At 36.2% G+C, this 19777-nt stretch overlaps 2 protein-coding genes across 3 annotated transcripts in view; one reads left to right on the forward strand and one right to left on the reverse strand.

Annotated features, from left to right (window-relative positions):
* Positions 1-4403, forward strand: part of LOC128233102 (DNA excision repair protein ERCC-6-like) — a 35721-nt gene extending 31318 nt beyond the window's left edge. Inside the window, exon 20 of the mRNA XM_052946986.1 lies at positions 843-4403. Within this exon, the coding sequence (XP_052802946.1) occupies positions 843-993 (151 nt within the window). The 3' untranslated portion in view covers positions 994-4403. The remainder of the gene's footprint in view (positions 1-842) is intronic.
* A 2067-nt stretch (positions 4404-6470) lies between these two features.
* Positions 6471-19235, reverse strand: LOC128230072 (complement component 1 Q subcomponent-binding protein, mitochondrial-like). Of its 2 annotated transcripts, none has more exons than XM_052942069.1 (6): positions 18929-19235; positions 16800-16959; positions 16384-16477; positions 15027-15147; positions 14503-14600; positions 6471-7073 (listed from the first exon to the last, which is right to left on the reverse strand). In XM_052942069.1, exons 1-6 carry the CDS (start codon positions 19146-19148, stop codon positions 6924-6926), a joined length of 843 nt encoding a protein of 280 aa, XP_052798029.1. In that variant the 5' UTR covers positions 19149-19235; the 3' UTR covers positions 6471-6923. The 2 variants fall into 2 exon arrangements, with proteins under 2 accessions (XP_052798029.1, XP_052798030.1); XM_052942070.1 differs by having other exon boundaries at positions 16815-16959; positions 18929-19234.
* Positions 19236-19777: the final 542 nt, after the last annotated feature.

Below are 19777 nucleotides of genomic sequence, written 5' to 3' on the forward strand. Positions count from 1 at the left end.
ATAATTTGCTGTAAACTTGTGAAAATTCCCAAATTAAAAAAAAATTGACTCCCAGAAAAAAAAAATTGTATTCAAAAGTTTGTTTTTTCTTTTAAGTAACATACTTCATTTTTTTTTTACAGCATTTATTTCTAGGAAATATTGGAATTCCATGTTTTAGTTAAAAATCACAATCTGAACAAACAGAGAAGGCTGGAGGCAAAGTTGTATGTTGTTGGGGTATTTGATTATGAAGACATTCAGTGGTTTAGTTGTGTTTTCTTGCCAAAGAAATGTTCTCCAAAGTCACAGCGTTTAAATTGCAAAAATGAAGCCCAATTATGTCTTAACTGCTGAATTTAGTGAATTTAAAATTGGATTTGAAAATGTAAATGGTTAGCTCTTATTTTAACCAATTGTTTTGTTCTTTTGATTAACAAATGTAAAAATTTGATAGTTTTAGATTATTGGACTGGGCTCAAGAAAGAAAAAAACTATCAAAGAATTTGTGTCAGGGGAGTTCAAATCCTTTTAAAAAGTGTAAATATGACACTTACACACATTACACCTACATGTATGATATGTACTTGCAAGGCCTGGAATTATGGGTAAAATCTCTGCCCTATGAAGGTTAGTGTAAAAACAGTAACACCCACCTCACAGCTTGGTAACTGGTCACTAGTATTTTACCAGTAGATGTTTTATTTTCCGGTTCCACTGTCAGCGATATGTCATAATTTGGCACTACCCATGTCGGTGCCACAGGCCCTGTCCCTCTTCATATATGATTACAGAAATAGCTTGCGCCTCATCCGAAAAAAACATTTCATTATTATGCAACTTGCATTTTATCCCATTTTCAGGGTCCTCTGTCAGCAGAAGGAGTACGAGACCGGACTTGTATGTGTGCTGCAGGCCCTTGAGATCTACGAAGATGTAGATCTGCAAAAAACTGCCATGCAGTTACAGAAGAAAGTACTCAAACAGCAGGCTCGTGCCAAACAGAACATGTGATGAACCAATTTAATTTTTAAAGATGTACCTATTAAATTGTTATGTTTTATCAGTGCATGTGCTATGTACAATGTAAATTTGTATATTGTTTTGTTGTTGCAGGATCTGATTTGCAAATGTAAATTTCAATTTAAAGATTGAAAACGAAAGTGTCACAAAAATACCTGTTTCAAAATTTTATTTGTTTTTGATACACCAGATTGTGTTCAATAGTAGTTTCAGATATTTGAATCATTATAACTAATTGTTTTCATTATTTTTTGAAATCATACTTTCAATTAAATTTGTTGATTTTAAAATAATTATATCGTAATTTTCAAAATATTTACCCCACTCATCGGTCATTATAGAATGTACTGTATAAACTTAGATAAGAAACTTGTTTAAGTTTGACATACAGTCGAAACTCGATGGATTGATATTCTAGGGACCGGCCAAAATACTTCGAGCCTCGAGAATATCGAGCCAAGCGGGATTGCTTACATGTTATTTTTTTATTTGTTACAAAAAGTCAGGCCATAACTTGGTAACTAATAAAGCGATTTTCAAATAACTTTATACAAATCATCACTACATTAAAAGGATGTGTCGCGCGCAATTTCCAGGTCCATACCTCAAAGACTAGAATCACCATGGGGGTGCGTTAGCAAATCCGTGTCCGGGCCACAACTTGGTCACTAATAAAGTCATTTTCAAATAACTTTATACAAAGCATCATTACATTAAAAGGATGTGTTGCGCGCAATTTCCAGGTCCATACCTGAAACACTAGAATCACCATGGGGGGGGGACGTTAGCAATTCCATGTCCAGGCCATAACTGGATTACTACTAAAGCAATTTTCAAATAACTTTATACAAATCATCTCTACATTAAAAGGATTTGTCAAGCATGCTTTCAAGGTCCGTACCTCGAAGGCTAATTTCACTGGGGGGGCGTTAGCAATTCCGTGTCCAGGCCATAACTTGGTAACTTATAAAGCGATTTTCAAATAACTTTATACAAATCATCACTACATTAAAAGGATGTGTCGCGCGCAATTTCCAGGTCCATACCTAAAAGACTAGAATCACCATGGGGGTGTGTTAGCAAATCCGTGTCCGGGCCACAACTTGGTCACTAATAAAGTCATTTTCAAATAACTTTATACAAAGCATCATTACATTAAAAGGATGTGTCGCGCGCAATTTCCAGGTCCATACCTGAAACACTAGAATCACCATGGGGGGGGACGTTAGCAATTCCATGTCCAGGCCATAACTGGGTTACTACTAAAGCAATTTTCAAATAACTTTATACAAATCATCTCTACATTAAAAGGATTTGTCAAGCATGCTTTTCAGGTCCGTACCTCAAAGGCTAATTTCACTGGGGGGCGTTAGCAATTCCGTGTCCGGGCCATAACTTGGTAACTAATAAAGCGATTTTCAAATAACTTTATACAAATCATCACTTCATTAAAAGGATGTGTCGCGCGCAATTTCCAGGTCCATACCTCAAAGACTAGAATCACCATGGGGGTGCGTTAGCAAATCCGTGTCCGGGCCACAACTTGGTCACTAATAAAGTCATTTTCAAATAACTTTATACAAAGCATCATTACATTAAAAGGATGTGTCGCGCGCAATTTCCAGGTCCATACCTCAAACACTAGAATCACCATGGGGGGGGGGGGGACGTTAGCAATCCCATGTCCAGGCCATAACTGGGTTACTACTAAAGCAATTTTCAAATAACTTTATACAAATAATCTCTACATTAAAAGGATTTGTCAAGCATGCTTTCCAGGAGATATGTACCAACCATATTTGTATGCTGATTTTATAAAAATATTTCATTTCATAAAATCTGATTCCATATTAGTAGATCCTTCATTGCACTACTTACCAGTATGTATGTTGTTTTACAATTATTCTATGTTGTAAAAAAATACTGTTGAACAAAGGTTTTTATTAGCACTGCTAACTTAAGTATCATTAAAGTTTCAATATTGGAAGTTTAAGCCTTTGTTGTAAACACTTCACACCTAGTAAGCAGTATACTAGCATAACCTAAATGTTTATTAAAGACCTCAAGCCGAATCTTCTTCGGGCGTATAATGCTCCGTTTCGCGGTGCTCTTGTTTTATTTATTATTAAAATACATTTATGCGAATACAACAAACAAGCAATTGTAAACAGTGGGTAACACAAACATAGCTTATAAGTTATTTCAAAATGCATAGAAATTTATAGATGGATAACAATTAGAGACAGAACTTTAAGTGATAGCATGTTTATTCAAACTGTTGAACCATTTAAATTTGATAATAATTATAATACCATTCAAGCAAGTTTAATCGATTAGCGCCTTGTGCTAAATGAAGCCAAGCAAACAAATCAAGGTGAGGGATTCTTAACTGAACCCGCAAAAATGACATCGACCCAAGCAAACAAAACAAAGTGTGGAATTCTTGTTTGGGACCGCGAAAACGACTGAGTGTGGAGAAATATCAACCCTCATGATATCGAGCCATCTGATCGAATTTTATATGAACAAGAGGTAAAAATAAATTGGTCCTTTTAATCTAGTTCGAGCCAACGAGGATATCGAGCCATGAGATATCGAGCCAAAGAGTTTTGACTGTATAGCTTAATTAGATGCCAAATAATTGTAACATCTATTTCCTAAGACTTTCAAAATGAGAGAATTTTTAAAAAATGTTCAGTGAAAATTTTATTATCAAAAAAGTAATAGTAAAAATATTCTAAGCAAATAAACTTGACATAAAAATAAATCGAAATTGTTCAAGTTGACTTATGGTTTTGTTTTTATGATAAAACACAATTATATTCTAATTATGAATAAATGCATTTACAATTATTTAATAGTCATTTCTGAGATTTGATTTAAATGAATAATTAACACTGATGAATACAGTTGTTTGCCTTTAAAGCAATCTGTCAACAGAATTAATGCACCTTTGGTTTGTGAATTTCAAGATTTCGTCTGTGTAAAAAGATGGAAAGTTAAGTGGTTGGAGGTGGCAACCCAGAGCAGTAATGGAGAAATTTCACAATGAAGACATCATTTTCATCTATAAAGAAATGGAGACTGTTATATGAATTTATTCTTCATATTTACTTACATAAAGATTTATGACATAACCTTGTGCATAGAATGCGATTACAATTCCAAGCTTAATATTTTGTTATATAACATTTATTTGCTTTATTGTTGCTTATTCTTAGTTATGTTTCTCAAGTTCACAGCTGAAATTCTTGTTTCTTTTCTTCTTATTTCTTTCTTTGTAAATCATTCATTGTATGCAATAAGATGTACTTCTGCCAAACATGTTTATCATAAATTTGTAATTCATTTTTAAGAGAGTACAGCATGAAATTGAATAAACTTTATATATATCAAACCCACTGATATAGTTGTTTTACCTGTATATGTATTGTATTATTGTGAAGAGGGGATTGTATGTGTTTAATACAACCAATAAGAAAAAAAAATCACTTGTGCCCACTTAGAAGTCAAGGCTATAATTATTATAGTCAAAAATTTTAGAACTGAAGATTTCATCTGCATAAGAGCCAGGGCTTTTTCTATAGTACCCACGGGTCCGACTATCGGACCCATTCCCAAAGCAAAATATAAGATATTTTTCCCAATCTTGAGAAAAAAATCCCAATCAAAAAAAAAAAAAAAAAAAAATATTTTTTTTGGAGATTTTTTTAACCTGTACTGGCTCTCGATAATGAAGTTTTTTTGGTAATTGAACTCAGATATCATTGATTTTTTTATCAAATTCAGAGATCTGAAACATGAAATATTATCTGTCATGATTTATTGCAATAGATATTTACACCCCAAGGATTGATATTTCAGCCATTGTGGGTCTTTTAAAGGGAAAATAAACTAATATTAAATCATTTCCTAATTCGCAGGAGACTAGACAGCTTTTTCTTTTAACTGTAAAATTTCCCAATTTCGGCATTTTCTCGACGCAAAATTTCCCAAAATGTCTAGGGTCTTTTTCCCAAAATGGGCAGAAAAAGCCCTGCAGAGCTCTCAAACATTGTGTTCCATGGAAACCACACCAGCTCAAAGTGAAGGTCACAATACATGGTCAACTTCATAACCTATGCCTAAATGTCTGGGGGCTGTTTCGTTAGTGGATTTTAGCTCCAACAAATGTCAACACAATGATTTTTTTTATTTCAACAACTTTGTGCTTATTTATCATACTGACTCAAGTTCAAATCACTCAAATATGTAGCAAAATAATTGGTTCACTTCAGATAATTTTAATTTACGATCTTTTCTTAAATGGCCCCCAGGGTCACAATTCAAACACTGGGTGCAGTGTTGGACCCTTACTTTCGAGTCAACCCTAAATTGAACAACCGTGGAAGGATGCCAGTTAAAATTTCTCTCGTCTGTTCTATTAACCATGCTGAATACATGTTGGAACCACACAAAGCCAAAGTCACGATATCATGTCTAGTTTGAGCCTTGTATACTCCAGATCTTCAACTCCCAAGGAATGAAATAAGTCAAAGTTTGATCTCGTGTTCAAAAAAGCAAACTAAACCCATGACAATGTACCTGCTCCTGTACCTGGTTTCAAAGTTTCTAAACTCTTTATTCAATCGGCTTAGTCAATCAAGTCATAAATGAAGTTTACAGTCTGTCTGTAAGTTTCCACACTCCTGTGACATAAACTACTTAATTTCACCCAATCGCTTAGTCAAGTCATAAATGAAGGTTTGAAGGATGTTGTAGTACATTGTCACTATGCCACTGTCCGTCTGTAAGTTTCCACATTCTTGTGACATAAACTACTTTAATTCACCAAATCTGCTTAATCAAGTCATAAATGAAGTTTTGAAGGATGTTGTAGTCCAGTCACGACGTTGTAGCATAAACTTCTATAATTTTTCTTGGATTTATATTGGGGGAGGGGGGGAATTACTAGCATGATGAGTGGTTCATAATTGCCAAGTGTCATTTATGTCATGCTATGTATATGTATGCACTATTAAATGCTAACTTGTAATTCAGTTTTTTTTACTAGAATGACTATTATTGGTAGAGGTTACAAGCATAATAAGTAACAGTACAAGATCTTCCCTTGACCATGGCAACTTTTTAGAGTAGCAGGGCAGGATCAAGTGTAGGTCTTTCACTATGACCAATTAACAATCAGTTGTTAAATGGAGTAGCTTTAATACATGGATGGTCATCTATCATAGGTTTAGGACAAGTTTATAAAATAATGTTCTTGGTAAAGCAGTGAAGAGCCTCACATATACACCCTTTAATTACACATCATTAATATTGATACAAGATTACTTTTTTAATACGCTATACTGACATTCTGTATCCCCGATTGGTGCGAAATGAGGCAGAAACCTCCCTGTCGTTATGTTTCATAACAAATACAAGTTCTGCCATACCACCTCACATGACTTATTGGACAATAAAAACAATTTATGTATATTGAAACTTTTATTCAGTTCATGCACAATGAGATTTTGTTATTTGTTACAAAAGGCTATCTTACACTAGTAAAAGTTCAACAACTTACAATGCTACACTGTAATCTTACCAGAACAAAACAAACCATACTGATAGTGAAAATACACAATTTCAGGGTTTTCAGGAAATAACACTACAATGCTAAAATAAACAAAGTAATTTTAAGGGAATTTCAAAGCTTGTGAAGCTTTTGCTCGTTAGACTTTCTTTCAATTAAACAATAATGTTCACTTGTTCTCATGGATATGAATCACAAACATGTGTAACAAAATCTTAATGAAAACACACACTGACAGTCACATTTAGTACCATCAACACCTCTTTTACATATAAAGATAACAAGATAGATGGACTTAGCACATTTCCACGCAATTATTAAACTCTCTACAAGTTTTCAACAAGCTTCACTTTTCCTGGATGACATCCCTAAGCTTTTGTAGGAAATTAAGGTACTGTTGCTGCTCATATGATGTGGCGAAGTCGACCATTTTGTTGATAAAGTTGTCGTCTATTCCGCGTTCATCCAGCATGTCCATCAGCATCTCATACAGATTCTGAAAAGTATGAGGTGGCATGTTTAATTGTTGATTATCTTTTTTTGGGGTGCTGGTGAGTGGTGGGGGGGGGGATGTAATTCACACACGTTTGCCCCATGAATACTTTTATAAGTCTATAAAAGTATATAGCCACGAAATAAGGATTTATACTGGAACTATGTACTCTTGTAAACAGGCAGTTACTAATTGTAATAATATTTTTAAATTTTACACCTTATAATGGTATATTAAATATATATGCAGATTAAACAGTGATAATGTCTTGCTTTCATATAATCAAACTTATTACATGTACTACTAGTAATTTTTTTCTGTCTGAATTACTAATCATATGCCATCTAAACTAAAACCAAATCAATTCTGTCTGACTTACAAATTCACCAAACATTTAAGGGTAACCTCATAAGACCAATATTAAAATTTAGCAGCCTATGTGAACACTAGAAGGTGAGCTATCTTTTCTTTCTTGACCATGACTGCTCATAAGAACCTATGTTAACACTAGGAAGGCTAGTTTCCCTGTGTATCATGACCATAATAACTCTTAGAAATGTATGTGAACACAAGAAGGCTAATTGTCCATCCTTTTATGGCTATCACAGCTATGATAAACTTATGTGAACACTTAAAGGAGAGTTACCCCGTCCAGCATGACCATGATTGCTCATAGAAACTTATGTGAATACTTGAGGCATATATAATGAACATGACTGCTCATAGAAGAATCTGAGAACACTAGAAGGCGAGTAACCCCATCAATCATAACTGTTATTTAAAAAATGTTTTAACACAAAAAGGCGAGTTACTCTGTCCATCATGATCATGACAGCTCTAAGAAACTTGTGTGAACATTAGATGGTGAGTTAGCCTCTCCAAAATGAGCGTGACTGCTCATAGAAAAGTCAATCATGGCTGTCACAGCTCCTCATAACTCAAGTGAGCCTAATAAAGATGAGTTACCCCATCAATCATGACTGCTCAAAGACACTTAAGTGAAACTTACAGGGGAGTTACTCGTCTGTCATGATCATGACTGCTCAAAGACACTTAAGTTAAATGAACAGGGGAGTTACTCGTCTGTCATGACCATGACTGCTCAAAGACACTGAAGTGAAACTAACATGAGAATTACTCGTCTCTCATGATCATGACTGCTCAAAGACAGTCACACTTAAGTGCAACTAATAGGGGAGTTACTCGTCTGTCATGACCATGACTGCTCAAAGACACTTAAAGTGAAATTAACAAGGGAGTTACTGGTCTGTCATGACCATGACTGCTCAAAGACACTTAAAGTGAAATTAACATGGGAGTTACTCGTCTGTCATGACCATGACTGCTCAAAGACACTTAAAGTGAAATTAACATGGGAGTTACTGGTCTGTCATGACCATGACTGCTCAAAGACGCTTAAAGTGAAATTAACAAGGGAGTTACTGGTCTGTCATGACCATGACTGCTCAAAGACACTTAAAGTGAAATTAACAAGGAGTTACTCGTCTGTCATGACCATGACTGCTCAAAGACACTTAAAGTGAAATTAACATGGGAGTTACTCGTCTGTCATGACCATGACTGCTCAAAGACACTTAAAGTGAAATTAACAAGGAGTTACTGGTCTGTCATGACCATGACTGCTCAAAGACGCTTAAAGTGAAATTAACAAGGGAGTTACTCGTCTGTCATGACCATGACTGCTCAAAGACACTTAAAGTGAAATTAACTAGAGCTGTCACAGGAGTGACGAATACCCCCAAATGCCGCCTGGACACAGGAATGGCAAACCATTCCTTTGAAAAGAGGCCATAACTCCAAGGTTACTGCACACTGCATCTTCTTTTATCATGCATGTATTGTTTGTCCGGAAACCGTTTTTCTATTTTCATAACAGTGCACAAAAACCTTTACTCCACTGGCCCCATTTTCAATCACAAGCATTGTCTTCACAGAGGCTGCCTATACAGCAAGTTTCATCACAATATCTCATGCCCAATTAAAGTTATGAAGCAGAAACCATTTTTCTATTTTTAGTAACAGTGACCTTGACCTTGGCCCCACCAGCCCCAATATCGAACTTGACCTGTATCTTCTGAAATGTACACCTGTGTACCAAAAAATGTTCAAATCTGTCAAGCCTTTCATGAGTTATCGTCCCGAAACCATTTTTCAATTTTTAGTAACAGTGACCTTGACCCCACAAGCCCCAATATCGGACTTGATCTGTATCTTCTGATGTTACACCTGTGTACCAAAAATTGTTCAAATCTGTTTAGCCTTTCATGAGTTATCGTCCAGAAACCGTTTTTCTATTTTTAGTAACAGTGACCTTGACCTTGCCCCCACCAGCCCCAATATCAAACATGACCTGTATCTTCTGATGTTACACCTGTGTACCAAAAAATGTTCAAATCTGTCTAGCCTTTCATGAGTTATCGTCCGGAAACCGTTTTTCTATTTTTAGTAACAGTGACCTTGACCTTGGCCCCACCAGCCCCAATATCGAACTTGACCTGTATCTTCTGATGTTATACCTGTGTACCAATTTTTTTTTCAAATTCTGTCAAGCCTTTCATGAGTTATCGTCCCGAAACCATTTTTCAATTTTTAGTAACAGTGACCTTGACCCCACAAGCCCCAATATCGGACTTGATCTGTATCTTCTGATGTTACACCTGTGTACCAAAAATTGTTCAAATCCGTTTAGCCTTTCATGAGTTATCGTCCAGAAACCGTTTTTCTATTTTTAGTAACAGTGACCTTGACCTTGGCCCCACCAGCCCCAATATCGAACTTGACGTGTATCTTCTGATGTTACACCTGTATACCAAAAATTGTTCAAATCTGTCAAGCCTTTCATGACTTATTGTCCGGAAACCGTTTTTTCTATTTTTAGTAACAGTGACCTTGACCTTGGCCCCACCAGCCCCAATATTGAACTTGACCTGTATCTTCTGATGTAACACCTGTGTACCCAAAATTTTTCAAATCTGTCAAGCCTTTCATGAGTTATCGTCCGGAAACCATTTTTCTATTTTTAGTAACAGTGACCTTGACCTTGCCCCCACCAGCCCCAATATCAAACATGACCTGTATCTTCTGATGTTACACCTGTGTACCAAAAAATGTTCAAATCTGTCTAGCCTTTCATGAGTTATCGTCCGGAAACCGTTTTTCTATTTTTAGTAACAGTGACCTTGACCTTGGCCCCACCAGCCCCAATATCGAACTTGACCTGTATCTTCTGATGTTATACCTGTGTACCAATTTTTTTTTCAAATTCTGTCAAGCCTTTCATGAGTTATCGTCCCGAAACCATTTTTCAATTTTTAGTAACAGTGACCTTGACCCCACAAGCCCCAATATCGGACTTGATCTGTATCTTCTGATGTTACACCTGTGTACCAAAAATTGTTCAAATCCGTTTAGCCTTTCATGAGTTATCGTCCAGAAACCGTTTTTCTATTTTTAGTAACAGTGACCTTGACCTTGGCCCCACCAGCCCCAATATCGAACTTGACGTGTATCTTCTGATGTTACACCTGTATACCAAAAATTGTTCAAATCTGTCAAGCCTTTCATGACTTATTGTCCGGAAACCGTTTTTTCTATTTTTAGTAACAGTGACCTTGACCTTGGCCCCACCAGCCCCAATATTGAACTTGACCTGTATCTTCTGATGTAACACCTGTGTACCCAAAATTTTTCAAATCTGTCAAGCCTTTCATGAGTTATCGTCCGGAAACCATTTTTCTATTTTTAGTAACAGTGACCTTGACCTTGCCCCCACCAGCCCCAATATCAAACATGACCTGTATCTTCTGATGTTACACCTGTGTACCAAAAAATGTTCAAATCTGTCTAGCCTTTCATGAGTTATCGTCCGGAAACCGTTTTTCTATTTTTAGTAACAGTGACCTTGACCTTGGCCCCACCAGCCCCAATATCGAACTTGACCTGTATCTTCTGATGTTATACCTGTGTATCAATTTTTTTTTCAAATTCTGTCAAGCCTTTCATGAGTTATCGTCCGGAAACCGTTTTTCTATTTTTAGTAACAGTGACCTTTACCTTGGCCCCACCAGCCCCAATATCGAACTTGACCTGTATCTTCTGATGTTACACCTGTGTACCAAAATTTTTTCAAATCTGTCTAGCCTTTCATGAGTTATCATCTGGAAACCATGAAAACCGACAGACCGACCGACAAGCTCACTCCTATATACCCCCTCAAACTTCGTTTGTGGGGGTATAACAAGGGAATTACTCGTCTGTCATGACCATGACTGCTCAAAGACACTTAAAGTGAAATTAACAAGGAGTTACTGGTCTGTCATGACCATGACTGCTCAAAGACACTTAAAGTGAAATTAACATGGGAGTTACTCGTCTGTCATGACCATGACTGCTCAAAGACACTTAAAGTGAAATTAACATGGGAGTTACTGGTCTGTCATGACCATGACTGCTCAAAGACACTTAAAGTGAAATTAACATGGGAGTTACTGGTCTGTCATGACCATGACTGCTCAAAGACACTTAAAGTGAAATTAACAAGGAGTTACTGGTCTGTCATGACCATGACTGCTCAAAGACACTTAAAGTGAAATTAACATGGGAGTTACTCGTCTGTCATGACCATGACTGCTCAAAGACACTTAAAGTGAAATTAACAAGGAGTTACTGGTCTGTCATGACCATGACTGCTAAAAGACGCTTAAAGTGAAATTAACAAGGGAGTTACTCGTCTGTCATGACCATGACTGCTCAAAGACACTTAAAGTGAAATTAACTAGAGCTGTCACAGGAGTGACGAATACCCCCAAATGCCGCCTGGACACAGGAATGGCAAACCATTCCTTTGAAAAGAGGCCATAACTCCAAGGTTACTGCACACTGCATCTTCTTTTATCATGCATGTATTGTTTGTCCGGAAACCGTTGTTCTATTTTCGTAACAGTGCACAAAAACCTTTACTCCACTGGCCCCATTTTCAATCACAAGCATTGTCTTCACAGAGGCTGCCTATACAGCAAGTTTCATCACAATATCTCATGCCCAATTAAAGTTATGAAGCAGAAACCATTTTTCTATTTTTAGTAACAGTGACCTTGACCTTGGCCCCACCAGCCCCAATATCGAACTTGACCTGTATCTTCTGAAATGTACACCTGTGTACCAAAAAATGTTCAAATCTGTCAAGCCTTTCATGAGTTATCGTCCCGAAACCATTTTTCAATTTTTAGTAACAGTGACCTTGACCCCACAAGCCCCAATATCGGACTTGATCTGTATCTTCTGATGTTACACCTGTGTACCAAAAATTGTTCAAATCCGTTTAGCCTTTCATGAGTTATCGTCCAGAAACCGTTTTTCTATTTTTAGTAACAGTGACCTTGACCTTGGCCCCACCAGCCCCAATATCGAACTTGACCTGTATCTTCTGATGTTACACCTGTATACCAAAAATTGTTCAAATCTGTCAAGCCTTTCATGACTTATTGTCCGGAAACCGTTTTTTTCTATTTTTAGTAACAGTGACCTTGACCTTGGCCCCACCAGCCCCAATATTGAACTTGACCTGTATCTTCTGATGTAACACCTGTGTACCCAAAATTTTTCAAATCTGTCAAGCCTTTCATGAGTTATCGTCCGGAAACCATTTTTCTATTTTTAGTAACAGTGACCTTGACCTTGGCCCCACCAGCCCCAATATTGAACTTGACCTGTATCTTCTGATGTAACACCTGTGTACCCAAAATTTTTCAAATCTGTCAAGCCTTTCATGAGTTATCGTCCCGAAACCATTTTTCTATTTTTAGTAACAGTGACCTTGACCTTGCCCCCACCAGCCCCAATATCAAACATGACCTGTATCTTCTGATGTTACACCTGTGTACCAAATAATTTTCAAATCTGTCTAGCCTTTCATGAGTTATCGTCCGGAAACCGTTTTTCTATTTTTAGTAACAGTGACCTTGACCTTGGCCCCACCAGCCCCAATATCGAACTTGACCTGTATCTTCTGATGTTATACCTGTGTACCAATTTTTTTTTCAAATTCTGTCAAGCCTTTCATGAGTTATCGTCCGGAAACCATTTTTCTATTTTTAGTAACAGTGACCTTTACCTTGGCCCCACCAGCCCCAATATCGAACTTGACCTGTATCTTCTGATGTTACACCTGTGTACCAAAATTTTTTCAAATCTGTCTAGCCTTTCATGAGTTATCGTCCGGAAACCATGAAAACCGACAGACCGACCGACAAGCTCACTCCTATATACCCCCTCAAACTTCGTTTGTGGGGGTATAACAAGGGAATTACTCGTCTGTCATGACCATGACTGCTCAAAGACACTTAAAGTGAAATTAACAAGGAGTTACTGGTCTGTCATGACCATGACTGCTCAAAGACACTTAAAGTGAAATTAACATGGGAGTTACTCGTCTGTCATGACCATGACTGCTCAAAGACACTTAAAGTGAAATTAACATGGGAGTTACTCGTCTGTCATGACCATGACTGCTCAAAGACACTTAAAGTGAAATTAACATGGGAGTTACTCGTCTGTCATGACCATGACTGCTCAAAGACACTTAAAGTGAAATTAACAAGGGAGTTACTGGTCTGTCATGACCATGACTGCTTAAAGACACTTTAAGTGAAATTAACATGGGAGTTACTGGTCTGTCATGACCATGACTGCTCAAAGACACTTAAAGTGAAATTAACATGGGAGTTACTGGTCTGTCATGACCATGACTGCTCAAAGACACTTAAGTGAAATTAACAAGGGAGTTACTGGTCTGTCTTGACCATGACTGCTCAAAGATGCTTAGGTGAAACTAACTGCTCACAGACACTTAAATGTGGAAACTAGAAGAGATAGTCTATCATGATCATGAATGTAGACCTATGTGAGTACACATAAGTATGAAGCCACTCTGAAACATTAGCATCAACTTAAAACTAGATATTGCTCTTTTGAAAATGGGCTCGTCTCCCTCATTGTGTGGTTGTGGCTGAGAAATTATCAATGTCAATGATGGACATGAAATTTGTACCTTGGACTCGAGACAAACCTACAGTGACCTTGAAGTTAGGCCTATTCACCCGCATTCAATAGTGAAGGCCATTTATCCTATTAATATTAAGAATTAATGTGATAGCTGGATGTAAGAAGTACTATTTTGTTTAATTGATCTCAAAATCAATAGGGGTCATCTTCTAGTCATGACCGACTGGCATACCAAGTATGAAACTCCTGGTGCAAGCATTCTTGAGCGGGAACCAAGCTTTAATAAGGTCCATCAATTAATCGTTTTTCACCTGAAGGTCACCGCGACCTTGACCATGATTTGAGGAGACATAAATAACATCTAACATGTAATTAACAGCAATCATATGAACATGAAAAGGCGAGTTACCCCATCCATGACGGCAGAGCTGTGCGAGTAGAAATTCTCTATGGTGCCGGTCTCCGATGGCTGATCTACACGAACTTCTACAATCTGGAACTGATCCTCTGAAACAAAAAAAATATAATGGCTGTGCATAATCTACCATCAGTTAATCCAAAAACTAATTAAATAATTATCTAAAATGATTGTACAATGGCTGGTTACTAGCTACATTCAGTTTGAATAATGAATAAATAACAAAAACACATGTCACTCATACTTAACACTCATTGCATGGTGAATGAGGTTATTTTCCTTTATTCATATTACTGTCTGTGGTTAATCTTTAAATGAAAGAGTTCACTTGATATAGAATCAGGTTTTGTGATAGCTTTCCTGGAATTAGCACTCAGTTCAGCAGTCATCACTTACCATTACAGTTATTTTGCCAAAGAAGGCATCCTAAAAAAGAAGAAACCTACAACAAGGCAGATGGGCATAGATTTATAACAAAGTCACATCTGAAGGTAAGGTACAAGTAACAAAATTACCAATGCCCTCTTCATTCTGCCCCTCATATGGTGGCTCCTGTGCTGTGAATTCACACATAAATGTCAGAGTTCTACCAGATTTCTTTTTGATCTCCACTTCAAAAGGAGGTCTTGAAACCATCTAAAAGAAAACAAACATTTTTAAGTTAAATAAACATTATATAGAATCAGTGATAGAAATTAGCACGAGCTCCATGGGAAAAACAAATAAAAACTGTTTTGGAGCATTCCTATGATATATATAGTCAGACTACTTACTAAATAATACATTTATGGACAATGTTAATTACTGATAACGAGATTGTAACCATGTATTTAATTGCAGAAAGCGCAAATATATTAAATGATTGGTGAATGCTTAAAGATATGCTGTGTTCTGCTATACTCTCATAATGTAGAAATACTGTGTTTAATGCTCATTTTTTTTCAAAATAAACTCGTTATCCTTCATATGAACCATTGTTTTCGACATTCATTCATCCTTTTTGGAACATTAAAACAGTTATTAATTGTGGTAAATCTAATTTGGGAGCAAGAGTGCATCTTTAAATTTACATAAATGGGCAATTGATCTGAAAGCTGAATTTCTTATACTCGAAATTTGTATATTTTTTCTGTAAAATATTTAAGTAGTGAGGAAATAATGTTACCAGTCACTAACCACATACTCCAAATTTAAAACCATTGAATATCAGGGCTGTCTTTCTTACAATTTCAAAATTCAGCCTGACTGCCCACCTCAAATTTTTCCAGTTTAAGAAGCTTGTTAATTTAAATCTACTAAAATGAGACAAAAAATAGTCAATTAACCCATAAATAGACATTTTTCATACCACTTCAAGTTGGGATAAAATAACAGTGTATTATAAAAGCTAATCAGTCAGTTAGAAATAGAGCGTTTTCATTGTTTCTTTATTCATCACCATTTTGAAGATGAAAACATTTCCAAACCTTTCGGGAAAAATATCATACCAAAATTATAGGGGAAAATGGAGGCTGTATTGCTAGGAATTGCTTTTCTGCGAAGATGGTCTAATGGTTAGTGATTCAGACTATTGATTAGAGGGTAGGTGGTTTGATCCTAACTTGAATTTTCGTCAATGACTAAGTACTAGTAATCACCCAGGAATGGTAAACAGTTCTTAATCACATGCACAAGGCAGATTCTAAAACTTTACAAATGTATGTTGCTTTAAAAATCCCTCGGAGCTTATAAATGTTAATTGTTCATCCTTGGGACATAAATTAATCTTACCTACAAAAACGCTGAAATCCCTTACACATAAAAATCTGAACAGCTACATAATAATTTCCTATCCCTGTTAACAAAGTTTAAAACATTGCAAAATTGACTTACTGGAGGCACTTCACTGCCCCCTTCTGCCTCAGGTGGGGCATCATACAGACTTCCACTGTCCACACTGTCATTTACATCAAACTCAACCTTGACACTGAAAAAAAATAAACCTACAATTAGCATGCAACTTCTTTTCTCTTAAACTGCAATCGTCACAAACAATAATTTGAATTAGAATTATATTTATCTTTCAAATGATAAAATTTGAAGATAGTTTTATTTCACTCACTAAAATTATCAAACATTTGTAATTCAAAATTGAGTTACATCATGTTTATGTCATCATTAATATTGAAAACAAATATGCTTTAATGAAATAACTAATATGTTAAACAACATATAAGATAATCAGTATAAATTTTTGCTTTCGAATTTATTCAAGTACTTAAGATTGTTTGGAAAGAAATATTAAATACCCTTCATCAGCAAACCTTTCATCATTGAACTTTTTTCTGAGAATGACTCCTGCACCATCTGTCTCCACTTCCCAGCCTTCTACCTTTGAAATAACCTCTGGCACCGTCTCCTTCTCTCGTGATATTTCTTCACTAAGAAACTCACCCAATTTTGAATCGGCTGGAAAGGATAAAGAAATTCAAAATAAAATATATTTTTTACACTTTGTTTCTTTTAGATTTTTAAGTCACATATAGATCTACATCTATTGTTAATACTGGAAAAAATCACATATAAATTGCACTTTTCACACAAAACCATGCATTGTTTCAAAATTGGGATTTAAGGGAAATAGATTGCATCTGAAAAATAACTGATTCAGGGATACATATACAGTGCTCCAGCCAGGATTTGAAAAGGGCAGGATGGAGTTTTGAAAAGGGCAAGCTACATGAGTCGTGTAGGGGCGATTGGGGGTGGTTGTGGGAGGGGTCCACCCCTGTCACAAGGGGTTTTTTTCTGGGGGGGGGGGGGGGGGGGGAGGTCTCACCCTAGAATTTGTTTTGTTTTTCATACTCATTTTAAATCATTTTCCATGATTTTCAGACTTGAACAAAATGGGGCTTTTTCTCAAAATTTAGAAGGGTGTGTTTTAATATCAAAATTAAAATTTGTCTTATTGTCTGTGGTATAGTGTGATTGTACTTGACTGGAGTCTTCTTTAGTGCAATGTCACATATTTCTCCTAAAAATCATGTAAAATGAAGAAAAAAACAAAGACAGTTAAACATTTGAAGCAATCAAATAAATAAATACACAAAAAACAAATATGTAAGGGACGAATCTTAATTTGGTACGTTCAGGATTGGGTACGAATGTTACATTCAGCCTGGCTGTTATTTAATTGTCTTTGGTAAAATAATGTTTAATATGCTCATGTTTTAGAATAAAATGACAATAAAAATCACTGCCCTTTCTTAAAAAGTCACTTATAAAACATAATACATTGATAAAATAACTCCTAAATTTGGTCTGACAAAATGGCGGTTTCGGCGAATTTTGACAAGATCGTGGACATGATAGGTAAACACTAGATAAAGCATCAACATATTTTTGTGGGTTACAAAGAAATTTTCATCATCAATATTTTACAAATAAACTTTCAAAACATTTACTGAATAAGTGATGTATTTGATTGTGTTAGCGCCACTTTTCCTGTGTTCATAAATCGGCAGTGACCATCTGCTTCAAATCAACACTGTTTAAAATGGCGAGTCTCGTCTGTACAATACAATAAACAATTATTTAAAAATATTTAATTGTGCTTGACAACATTTTTCACCATCCCCTCACATTTTCTGTCGCATTTTACGAACTTTCATCATTGAATAAACGAGTTCTCAATGTATATTCTGATTGGCTGGTATTCAATAGCTCCGCCTCCTGCCGATGTTCCCTATTTGGCTTTCCCTTATTATCGGATTAAAAGATGACCGGTTATGAAAACACATGTCGTCTGCTCACTACACAAATACACAATTAGCTGTCATATGACTTGGACAAGGCACATGGGAAGATGAAAGGGCAGTACAGCATATTTTAAGCAGTCGGTAATGGGGCAGCATGGTGACACCTAGCGGGAACACTATTATCATAAATATTACGTAATTTGTCTCAATTATGACAGCGGCTGCCGATCTTTAATAATGATTTCAATAGTAAAAAGGGCACTTACGGGATAATTAGCGCGAATAGAGCATTTGTGAAAAGGGCACTACTCAAATAGGTGCAGGGTGGTAAGAAAAGGGGCACGGGCGCTGCGCCATTGAAAAACGGGCTAGCTGGAGCACTGCATATAGCCCGGAATTAACATAACAGGGTTTTCCCATGCCGGTACAAATAAAAGGCGAATTTTGAGCTATTGAAATTCATGTAACAGCCCAATGACTCAATTGTTTCCTAAGTAACTTGTGTATATTACAATTTAATTTTGTTTGTACCGGAGGATTAGGTCGGAAAAACCAGAATAGCTATAATTCCGGGCTACAACTTTTGACAGATCAGTAAATTTCATGATCAGTATTTTATCTGAGCGTAAAACTAAAATTTCCCGATCAACATCTCTTTTATACACGAATATCAATAGTACCTTCTGTTTGAACTTGTCTGCAAGGAACTGCCGATGTGGCAGCATTATGTTTTCGACTTCTGAACACTGATGAAACACAAGACAGACTGCTGTTCAACCCACGTGCACATACAAGTGAAGGATTTAAATGCTTTAACGATGCATATGAAGGATTTGCATGGTTTGTCTTGATCGAATTTAAAGCCAGCTTCAAGAAAGACTTTCTTAGTGCACTTGACATAGCTGATATTTTGTAGAAAACTATTTTTTCTAAAATTCTAATATTTTCAAGGTTGCTTAGACCGGAAGTCGAATTGTGTTAAGCAGTTTAAACGGCACCAATTAAAACGGTTACATGGATCGTCAATCGGAACACAATTTATTTCCAAGTCACTGTAGTATAGTATAAAGCACGCTTTAAGGTAAGATTTATGTTATATATACCCCTCTAGTACTGTTTAAAATATATCAACTCACTCTTAATTCGCCGATGCTAGATTTTGACTGTTAAACCGATTATCGCTAATTGTAAACCAATCTACCCTGTATGTCATTTTATTCCTAGCAAAACTAGGATTTCCATCCCATTAAGGCAGTCAGGCACACCAAGCACTCCAAAATCTTGGTTGAATCTAAAGTACATACATTTTTTTCAGAAAACAACAGCTAGCCTGTATAAAATTTAGATTGATGAAGTTGATTCCAATATTTAAAAAACCTAGTTAACTTAATCTATCTCATATTGCTTTAACCAAAGTGCATCACCTTAGACAAAATAAAATCAAGATGTATGCCACTATAATGTCCAATCTTGGAGTCACGTTTTCTAATGAAGCCACACGTACACTGTATTGTCAAAGTGAGGCAACT

The sequence above is a fragment of the Mya arenaria genome, chromosome 4 (assembly GCF_026914265.1).
Source record: "Mya arenaria isolate MELC-2E11 chromosome 4, ASM2691426v1".
In the NCBI taxonomy this organism is placed as follows: Eukaryota; Metazoa; Mollusca; class Bivalvia; order Myida; family Myidae; genus Mya; species Mya arenaria.